The following is an 11,657-nucleotide window of genomic DNA, read 5'->3' as shown; positions in this document are numbered from 1 at the left end:
CCGAGAACTGCTCGGCCACCGCATCCGGCTGAGTCCATTAGTGTTAATGCTAATTATGTATACATATTCTATAAATTGACTCGTCCCACACCATTTCGATGAAAGAATCGTTAAAATGATCTATGGAGCATGTAAGTAACTAACTAAGAGGAGGAGGAAGAAAATTGAATAGATACACTACTGGCCATTATAATTGCTACACCACGAAGATGACGTGCTAAAGACGCGAAATTTAACCGACTGGAAGAAGATGCTGTGATACGCAAATGATTAGCTTCTCAGAGCATTCACACAAGGTTGGCGCCGGTGGCGACACCTACAATGTGCTGACATGAGGAAAGTTAGCAAACAATTTCTCATATACAAACAGCATTTCACCGGCGATGCCTGGTCAAACGTTGTCGTGATGCCTCGTGTAAGGAGGAGAAATGGGTACCACCACGTTTCCGACTTTGATAAAGGCCGGATTGTAGCCTATCGCGATAGCGGTTTATCGTTTCGCGACACTGCTGCTCGCGTTGGTCGAGATCCAATGACTGTTAGCAGAATGTGGAATCGGTAGGTTCAGGATTGTAATACGGAACGCCGTGCTGGATCCCAACGGCCTCGTATCACTAGCAGTCGAGATGACAGGCATCTTATCCGCATGGCTGTAACGGATCGTGCAGCCACGTCTCGATCCCTGAGTCAACAGATGGGGACGTTTGCAAGACAACAACCATCTGCACGAACAGTTTCACGACTTTTGCAGCAGCATGGACTATCAACTCGGAGACCACGGCTGCGGTTACCCTTGACGCTGCATCACAGACAAGAGCGCCTGCGATGGTGTACTCAACGACGAACCTGGGTGCACGTATGGCAAAACGTCATTTTTTCGGATGAATCCAGATTCTTTTTACAGCATCATGATGGTCGCATCCGTGTTAAGCAACATCGCGGTGAACGCACACTGGAAGGGTGTATTCGTCATCGCCATACTGGCGTATCACCCGGCGTGATGGTATGGGGTGCCATTGGTTACACGTCTCGGTCACCTCTTGTTCGCATTGACGGCACTTTGAACAGTGGACGCTACATTTCAGATGTGTTACCACCCGTGGGTCTACCCTTCCTTCGATCCCTGCGAAACCATACATTTCAGCTGGATAACGCACGATCGCATGTTGCAGGTCCTGTACGTGCCTTTCTGGATACGGAAAATGTTCGACTGCTGCCCTGGCCAGCACATTCTCCAGATCTCTCACCAACTGAAAACGTCTGGTCAATGCTGGCGGAGCAACTGGCTCGTCACAATACGCCAGTCACTGCTCTTGATGAACTGTGGTATCGTGTTGAAGCTGCATGGGCAGCTGTACATGTAGACGCCATCCAAACTCTGTTTGACTCAATGTCCAGGTACATCAAGGCCGTTATTACGGCCAGAGGTGGTTGTTCTGGGTAATGATTTCTCAGGATCTATGCACCCAAATTGTGTGAAAATTTAATCACATGTAAGTTCTAGTATAATATATTTGTCCAATGAATGCCCGTTTATCATGTGCATTTCTTCTTGGTGTAGCAATTTTAATGGCCAGTAGCGTATTTCGAGGATAAGATGTCAGGTAGAATTGAAGGTGACAAGAAGAACGTGAAGGAGAAGACACAGCGTAAGGTGTATAATATAGAAGGAAATAGGAGAAGAGCAAGAAGGGTGAGTAAGGATTACTAGAAAAATAAATAGGTAGAATTTGATGAGAAAGTCGAAGAGGAATGGAAGGAAATGAAAACCATTAGAAGAAAGAGGAGATAAAGTAGAAGCAAAAGGCTAAAAACATCAGCAGCCCTAGAAAAATAAACATTAGAAGGACTGTAACAAGGATGATAAGAAAGATTACAAGAACGGTCCTAGTTCGATGTTTAAGGTATTGCTTTGCTTCCATGAGTGGCAGAAAAGGAAAAGTAAACGTGCTATGTACACAAAGATTCCACATCTACATATCTACATAGATACTCCGCAATGCACCATACGGTGCGTGGCGGAGGGTACGTCGTACCACAACTAGCATCTTCTTTCCCTGTTCCTCTCCCAAACAGAACAAGGGAAAAATGACTGCCTATATGCCTCTGTACGAGCCGTAATCTCTCTTATCTTTGTTGTCTTTCCGCGAAATGTAAGTTGGCGGCAGTAAAATTGTACTGCAGTCAGCCTCAAATGCTGGTTCTCTAAATTTCCTCAGTAGCGATTCACGAAATAATCGCCTCCTTTCCTCTAGAGACTCCCACCCGAGTTCCTGAAGCATTTCCGTAACACTCGCGTGATGATCAAACCTACCAGTAACAAATCTAGCAGCCCGCCTCTGAATTACTTCTATGTCCTCCCTCAATCCGACCTGATAGGGATCCCAAAATCTCGAACAGTACTCAAGAATAGGCCGTATTAGTGTTTTATAAGCGGTCTCCTTTACTGATGAACCACATCTTCCCAAAATTCTACCAATGAACCGAAGACGACTATCCGCCTTCCCCACAACTGCCATTACATGCTTGTCCCACTTCATATCGCTCTGCAATGTTACGCCCAAATATTTAATCGACATGACTGTGTCAGGCGCTACACTACTAAAGGAGTATTCAAACATTACGGGTCCTTTTTCTTATTCATCTGCATTAATTTACATTTATCTATATTTAGAGTTAGCTGCCATTCTTTACACCAGACACAAATCCTGTCCAAGTCATCTTGTATCCTCCTACAGCCACACAACGACGACACCTTCCCGTACACCACAGCATCATCAGCAAACAGCCGCACATTGCTATCCACACTATCCAAAAGATCATTTATGTAGATATAATACAACAGCGGACCTACCACACTTCCCTGGGGCACTCCAGATGATACCCTCACCTACGATGAAGACTGACCATCGAGGACAACGTACTGGGTTCTCTTACTTAGGAAGTCTTCGAGCCACTCACATACGTGGGAACCAATCCCATACGCTCGTACATTAGTTAGGAGTCTGCAGTGGGGCACCAAGTCAAACGCTTTCCGGAAGTCAAGGAGTATCGCATCCGTCTGTTAGCCTTCATCCATGGTTCGCAAGATATCATGTGAAAAAAGGGCGAGTTGCGTTTCGCAGGAGCGATGCTTTCTAAAGCCGTGCTGATGCATGGACAGCAACTTCTCTGTCTCAAGGAAATTCATTATATTCGAACTGAGAATGTCAGAGAATCCTGCAACAAACTGATGTTAAGGATATTGGTCTGTAATTTTGAGGATCCGTCCTTCTACCCTTCTTATATACAGGTGTCACCTGCGCTTTTTTCCAGTCGCTCAGGACTTTACGTTGGGCAAGAGATTCGCGATAAATGCGAGCTAAGTAAGGAGCCAATGCAGTAGAGTACTCTCTGCAGGTGCCTTGTAGATACTGCTGGAGCTATCGTAGAACTTTGCAGGTGATCCCTGTTATTGCATGTCACGTGCAAAACAAGTGAGGAGCTGCGGTGGGTTGGCTGACATCCGATGCTCTGCGACGGCGGGCCATCGAACGGCGGAGGAACCGGTAGTCACGGGATACGCTCCAGGCCAGCTCCCGTCTTTCCTTCCTGTCGGGGCGACTCCGGCGCCCACACTTCCTTCCTTCCTTCCTTCCTTCCGCCCGTATATAATGCGGGCCGCTAGCGAATCTCCTCAGAGGCGGCGCAGCAATGGCTTCCGGAGATTCGCAGGTCTTCTCCGTCCTCAAGGTAGGCATGTCACGCCACTCCACCTGCTGATCACCATTTTGGCTACCCTCATTAACTGTGCTAATTATTCTTCATGCTTTCCCGGCGATCTGTTGACATCTTGGATATTCGGGAATCCAGCCGGATGTTCGCGTCGTTCTCGCACGATATTTCAACAGCGTGCCTCGCTGTCTTCTTCAGGTGCTACCTGAGACTGGTCCTTGGGTCGATCGAATCCAATATTTATGCTGCACTCGATCGACCCAAGGACCAGTCTCAGGTAGCACCTGAAGAAGACAGCGAGGCACGCTGTTGAAATATCGTGCGAGAACGACGCGAACATCCGGCTGGATTCCCGAATATCCAAGATGTCAACTGCGCTAATTGTTACTTTTAACATTATACGATCACTGCTCCTCTTTCACTGCGTCTATTAAACATAGAGTCGGCAAACTCGGACAAAAATTGCGCGTACATTATTATTTTATATTAATAACCTATGTTTATGGGCCTTTTCTATTTTTCTTTCACTTTATAAAATACTATACTGCACATTTACGTGGTTAAAATTTTAAAAACTAGAAATACAAAATACAGCTTTTATGCTTAAGGGCATATTTTGCACTGGGTTCGTTCCGTCTGTGATCATAATTCGAACTATGTCTAAATTTCCAGAATGAGATATTCACTCTGCACCGGAGTGTGCACTGATACGAAATTTCCTGGCAGATTAAAACTGTGTACCGAGACTCGAACTCGGGACCTTGGCCTTTCGCGGGCAAGTGATCTACAAGTGGTAGAGCACTTGCCCGCGAAAGGCAAGTGCCCCGAGTTCGAGTCTCGATCCGGCACACAGTTTTAATCTGCCAGGAAGTTTTATGTCTAAATTTCATTTTGCAACCTTGGCATGCAGTAATTGCAATAATTCATTCAGAAGACTGCTGTTATTCAAGTAAATTTATGACTACTTTTTTATTACCTTTATGTACCATCTCCAATTGATTATTCATACACACATATTCATACACACAAACATCTCCGGATGTAGAGTTTGTCGCCATCTACGTAACAATCATTCAGAATCAACTATTTTGTATGCATGGCGTAAAGGTCATCTATAAATGACAGTATTCTTTCCAATTGAAGAGTGTTTCTTGACAGTTTTAAATACACTGTAATGTATATTTGCGCAAGTGATTTGTTTATGTTTCCGAAACTTTACCTCAAGGACAAAAATGTATTATTCAGCTAAAATGGATCAAAGAGTGAATAGAAACTTTGGAAAGCCTGTATATTCAAGCACGAACTTCATGTTTCTGGTTTAAATCAACTTTCGTTGCCCAAGTTTTGTCCAATGTTGCTTGTTATATCTTTTACCGGAGAAAACAGTATATTTACTTATACATTTTTGGCCGCTCTATATTTTCCAAACATTACGTTTGTACTTATAATGTCACTGAGCACTTTTGAACTGATTTCGCAGTGGGAAATAAATACATATTGCAAGATTTGTAGCCATGGGCAAATTTTGGCCTTGATTGGTGCTCCATGTAACCTACAGTAACTTGGTGTTCCTAGGGGTGATACGGACATTTGTTCACTTGTCCACGTGCCAGTCACGTTGTTCCGTCTGTACTATACAGAACTGAGAGGGAATCAGCCAGTAACGCTGAATTCAATCTTGGTCTTCACTGATTTTTGTTCTCTGGCACATCTATAAGATGGAAAAAAACTCACTCCTGACCGTATGCTGCTCTTGTTTACACATACAATCTAATATTCCAATCTTCTATCTAATTAATAAGAATATTGTGGTGTCACCGCCAGACACCACACTTGCTAGATAGTAGCCTTTAAATCGGCCGCGGTTCGTAGTATACGTCGGACCCGCGTGTCGCCACTATCAGTGATTGCAGACCGAGCGCCGCCACACGGCAGGTCTAGAGACACTTCCTAGCAATCGCCCCAGTGGTACAGCCGACTTTGCTAGCGATGGTTCACTGACAAATTACGCTCTCATTTGCCGAGACGATAGTTAGCATAGCCTTCAGCTACGTCATTTGCTATGACCTAGCAAGGCGCCATTACCAGTTACTATTGATGCTGTAAAACGTGTACCATCAAGAGTGATGTTCACAATTTATGGATTAAAGTTAAGTATTCCACAGCTACGTCCTTTTTTGCTAGTCTCATTTCCTTGACCTGTTCCAGACCTCACGCCAGCCTGCGTGATCTAAACGCGTGCCTTTCGGCTTCCTCTCGAAACCGGGTTGGCTCTCTTGCCAACCTACAACAAATATCATCTAGCCTTTCTAACAACTCAAGTGAATAAATACACATTTGTAGAAAACCAGACGCAAACTGTCAGCCTTTCACTTCTCTTTCCACTACGTTACAGTTGACAGGCGTCATTTAAAACTAGTCTTTTATCTTACGATGCCCTAAAGCAGTCGTCGTCAACTAGATCCCTACCGTCTACTAGCGGGAGTTCCAACTTTCATAGTGGACCGTAAGTGGTAGGGAGCTTAAAAACGTTTTTATAAGTTTTTTCAGAAAAATTGTGACAAAGTATTTGGTAAGTATTATTATTACATGTCAAACTACGTTCCATCAGGAGTGAGGAATCCACTCAACGACTGTGATTTGACTTTTAAAGTGATGGAGCACAGCAATCAGTTGTCCGTTCCTTTCAGGCTTAATTAAAGCAAAACTAGATTTCGGCTATTCCCTGTCCCTTATCGGTGCACTATTTCATAGTTTCAATACACGTCCTAATACGTCCCCTCCTGTTCGGGCTTCTGTCACAGTTGAGTCTTGCATGAAATGTGACAGAACCCCAAATACAAGGGGTCTGACATACTAGTATATGTATTTAAACTACGAAATAGTGCATTGATAATGGGTAGGCGTTAGCTGAAACCTATATTTACTTTAATAAAGCCTGAAAGGAAAGGACGACTGATTGCTGTGCTCCATCATTTTGAAGGATATTATTACACTGAAGCGCCAAAGAAACTGTTATAGACATGCGTATTCAAATACAGAGATAGGCAGAATACGACGCTGCGGTCGGCAACGCCAATACAAGACAAGAAGTGTCTGGCGCAGTTGTTAGATCGGTTACTGCTGCTACAATGTCAGATTATCAGGATTTAAGTGAGTTTGAACGTGGTGTTATAGTCGGCGCACGAGCGATGCGTCACAGTAAATCAGAGGTAGCAATGAAGTGGGGATTTTCCCGTGAGACCATTTCACGAGCGTACCGTGAATATCAGGAATTAGACAGAACGTCAAAACTTCGACATCGCTGCGGCCGGAAAAAGATCCTGCAAGGACGGGACCAACGACGACTAAAGAGAATCACTCAACGTGACAGAAGTGCAATCCATCAAGAAATTGCTGCAGATTTCAATGCTGGGCCATCAACAAGTGTCAGCGTGCGAACCGTACAACGAAATTTCATCGATATGGCTTTCGGAATCCGAAGACCCACTCGTGTATTCTTGATAAGTGCACGACACAAAGCTTTACGCCTCGCCTGGGCCCGTCAACACCGTCTTTGGAGTGTTGATGGCTAGAAACATGTTGCCTGGTCGGACGAGTCACGTTTCAGATTGTATCGAGCCGATGGACGTGTACGGGTATGAATTCATGGACCCTGCATGTCAGCAGGGAGGCTGTTCAAGCTGTTGGAGGCTCCGTAACGGTGTGGGGCATGTGCGTTTGGAGTGATATTGGACCCCTGATACGTCTAGATACGACACTGACAGGTGACACGTACGTAAGCATCCTGCCTGATCACCTGCATCCATTCATATCTACTGTTCATTACGACGGACTTCAGCAATTCCAGCAGGACAATGGGGAGCCCACACGTCCAGAATTGCTGCAGAGTGGCTGCAGGAACACTCTTCTGAGTTCAAACACTTCCGCTGGGCACCAAACTCCCCAGACATGAACACACCTTGCAACGTGCTGTTCAGAAGAGATCTCCACCACATCGTACTCTCACGGATTTATGGACAGTCGTTCAGGATTCATGGTGTTATTACTCTCCAGCACTACTTCAGACATTAGTCGAGTCCATGCCACGTCGTGTTGCGGCACTTCTGCGCGCTCGCTGGGGCCCTACACGATATTAGCCAGGTGTACCTGTTTGCCTCTCCTGTGTATACCGTATGCTTTAACTCTGCTGCATCCGTACTACAACATAAAGACAAGTCGTTTTTTAACATTGTTACAAAAAAAATCCCGAAAACTGTTTGACAGATTTAGTTCAGATTTATACTCGATATTGTAGTAAATACTCAGACGGACAAAGCACAGGTTTTCTGTTACGTGCGACTGCGATAAGGAAAACATAGTGATGAGCTGCGAAAATGTGCGGTTTCGTATGCTTTCTCGGAGTCAGTTTCAGGTACGATAGCAGGACACGTAAAACCACTAGACAAATTGTTTGCCCCCTGTATGTTCTTTCTTCTTATATGTTTACGAACAAAAACTGTATACAGAAAATGTGTAGTTTCGCTTCCTTCGTCGCCGTCGGTTTCACAGAAAAGAGGAATGCTGTTATTTATGGCTTGTCGGCATGATTATATTGGTACTTCGAAATCTGTATCGCAAAATGGTTCGAATGGCCGTGAGCACTATGGGACTTAACATTTGAGGTCATCAGTCCCCTAGAACTTAGAACTACTTAAACCTAACTAACCTAAGGACATCACACATATCGATGCCCGAGGCAGGATTCGAACCTGCGACCGTAGCAGTCGCGCGGTTCCGTACTGCAGCGCCTAGAACCGCTCGGCCACCGCGGCTGGCTATCTGTATTGTCCGAAGCTTTTATAATACTACCCATTCGCAGATTAAAATTATGCGAAATACTGCCACTAAAGCTACTATCCTTATCCTCACGGATTTAGCGACAGAAGAGGTGTCTCTCGTATCCTGCATGTGGTGTCACCGCCAGACACCACACTTGTTAGGTGGTAGCCTTTAAATCGGCCGCGGTCCGTTAGTATACGTCGGACCCGCGTGTCGCCACTGTCAGTGATTGCAGACCGAGCGCCGCCACACGGCAGGTCTAGAGAGACTTCCTAGCACTCGCCCCAGTTGTACAGACGACTTTGTTAGCGATGGTTCACTGACAAATTACGCTCTCATTTGCCGAGACGATAGTTAGCATAGCCTTCAGCTACGTCATTTACTACGACCTAGCAAGGCGCCATTATCATTTGCTATTTATCTCGTGATGCATGTACCGTCAGACCGATGTTCACCAATTATGAATTAAAGTTAAGTATTCCAGTAGTTACTTACGTTCTTTGCTACTATAAATTCCCTTAACTGTTCCAGACCTCACGCCAGCCTGCGTGAGCTTAAGCGCGTGCCTTTCGGCTTCCTCTCATAGTAGCTTGGCTGTCTTGTCAAGTCACAACACTGCATACAAATGATTCCAAGCGATTTTCTCGTTCATTTTAAGCGACTTCAAGTCCCAATCAAGGTTTTGTTTGACATAACAATAAAGAAGGACAGAGAGGGGCCGATGGACACAGAGAGGCGAGGAAGAAATGGATAAACGGAGGGGGCTACGAGGAGATGGACAGAGATGGCGGAGACTACACATCCGCTTCCCATATATACAGGGAGAACATTAATAAAACCGACAAACTGCAGAAACGGATTCCTGGCTGGGAATGGAGGAAAAAAGATCCTATGAAGGTGCGTCGGAAAATGCAGCGTTGCCACGGTAGATAGGGCTGAGGAAAAGTTCTTCTGACCACGTGCCGTCCTTGTGTGTTGCTGGCTGTATAACTGACGCAACATAGTGTAAGCAGCCGAATGGTCCGGTCTTCACGTCGGGAACAAGCCGAAAAAATGAAATGCAAATGAGCGTACGGCATTGTGGGCCGGGAGTCCCCCATTGGGGGGACGTATTTTCTACGTATTTTGTCTTTGATAAATTTATTAATAGTGCATAACACTGATTCATTCTGGCAGCGTGTTAATTCTGTAAATATTGGCTGTTCCAGTTTACCACATTTTTCACATATTTCGACAATCCCCTGACAAACGATCAGAGTAGTATGTATTATGTTCAAATGTTTTATGTTTTTATGCTATATTTTCTGACAAGTTCCACACCCACGAGAATCAACCCAATTTTTGGGTCTATGGAACGAAAACTGAATCTAATCTAATCTAAAATTATGCTCCAAAACTTTTGTAAGTGTAACAAAGGATACTGCGAGAAGAATTTGATGAAGTAGTGAAAGACCTAAGTCGAAACAAAGCCCCGGGAGTAGACGGCATTCCGTGAGAACTACCGATAGCCTCGGGAGGGTCAGCCGTGACAAAATCTCTTCCATCTGACGCGCGTGTGACAGGTGAATACCCTCAGACTTCGAGAAGAATGTAATAGGCCCAGATCCAAAGAAAGCTGGTGCTGACAGGTGTGAGTATTACCTAACTATCAATTTAACAGGTCATAGGTGCAAAATAGTAACATGATTTCATTACAGAAGAATGGAAAATCTAATAGAAGCCAGCCTCGGAGAAGATCAGTTTGGATTCTAAAGAAATGTCGGAACACATGAGACAATAATGACCCATTATATATAAATTGAAGATGGAGGGGCCGGAGGGAGGGGGGAGGGAGAAAGGGAGGGAGTTACTGATGTCAACTGCATCGGAACATTACGCGGAATCAGCGATGACAAGTGAAAATGTTTACCGGATGGGGATTCAGACCCAGGATATCCTGCTTACTAGGCAGGTAAGTTAACCATTGCTCCATCCGGGACACAGTGATAGCGCAAATTCACGGAATTTCTCGGCACACCTCACGACCCATCCACCCTCCCGCCGAGCGTCAACTGTCCTCAGCCCCTGCCCATTCCCTGCATACGATTCTCTGAGGTTCCCGCTGGAGGTCGGACATACTTGTGTATCTGCACTAAGGTAGGTGGATCCATTGCCCATCTAGGCGAATCAGTTACGAGGTGCATTCAAGTTCTAAGGCCTCCGATTTTTTTTCTAATTAACTACTCACCCGAAATCAATGAAACTGGCGTTACTTCTCGACGTAATCGCCCTGCAGACGTACACATTTTTTACAACGCTGACGCCATGATTTCATGGCAGCGGCGAAGGCTTCTTTAGGAGTCTGTTTTGACCACTGGAAAATCGCTGAGGCAATAGCAGCACGGCTGGTGAATGTGCGGCCACGGAGAGTGTCTTTCATTGTTGGAAAAAGCCAAAAGTCACTAGGAGCCAGGTCAGGTGAGGAGGGAGCATGAGGAATCACTTCAAAGTTGTTAACACGAAGAAACTGTTGCGTAACGTTAGCTCGATGTGCGGGTGCGTTGTCTTGGTGAAACAGCACACGCGCAGCCCTTCCCGGACTTGTTCTTCAAAACATTTTCGTAGGATGCACCTGTTACCGTAGTGCCCTTTGGAACGCAATGGGTAAGGATTACGCCCTCGCTGTCCCAGAACATGGACACCATCATTTTTTCAGCACTGGCGGTTACCCGAAATTTTTTTGGTGGCGGTGAATGTGTGTGCTTCCATTGAGCTGACTGGCGCTTTGTTTCTGGATTGAAAAATGGCATCCACGTCTCATCCATTGTCACAACCGACGAAAAGAAAGTCCCATTCGTGCTGTCGTTGCGCGTCAACATTGCTTGTCAACATGCCACATGGGCAGCCATGTGGTCGTCCGTCAGCATTCGTGGCACCCACCTGGATGACACTTTTCGCATTTTCAGGTCGTCATGCAGTACTGTGTGTACAGAACCCACAGAAATGCCAACTCTGGAGGCGATCTGTTCAACAGTCATTCGGCGATCCCCCAAAACAATTCTCTCCCCTTTCTCGATCATGTCGTCAGACCGGCTTGTGCGAGCCCGAGGTTGTTTCGGTTTGTTGTCACACGATGCATGGGT

At 45.5% G+C, this 11,657-nt stretch overlaps 1 protein-coding gene across 1 annotated transcript in view; it reads left to right on the top strand.

Annotated features, from left to right (window-relative positions):
• The first annotated feature begins 1,597 nt into the window (after positions 1-1,597).
• The window catches only part of LOC126106255 (mucin-5AC-like), a 34,585-nt gene continuing 24,525 nt past the window's right edge, over positions 1,598-11,657 (top strand). Inside the window, exon 1 of the mRNA XM_049912480.1 lies at positions 1,598-1,693. Within this exon, the coding sequence (XP_049768437.1) occupies positions 1,598-1,693 (96 nt within the window). The remainder of the gene's footprint in view (positions 1,694-11,657) is intronic.

The sequence above is a fragment of the Schistocerca cancellata genome, chromosome 10 (genome assembly GCF_023864275.1).
Source record: "Schistocerca cancellata isolate TAMUIC-IGC-003103 chromosome 10, iqSchCanc2.1, whole genome shotgun sequence".
NCBI classification, from domain to species: domain Eukaryota; kingdom Metazoa; phylum Arthropoda; class Insecta; order Orthoptera; family Acrididae; genus Schistocerca; species Schistocerca cancellata.
Note: the sequence above shows the minus strand (reverse complement) of the source record. Positions and strands in the feature narration are given on the sequence as shown.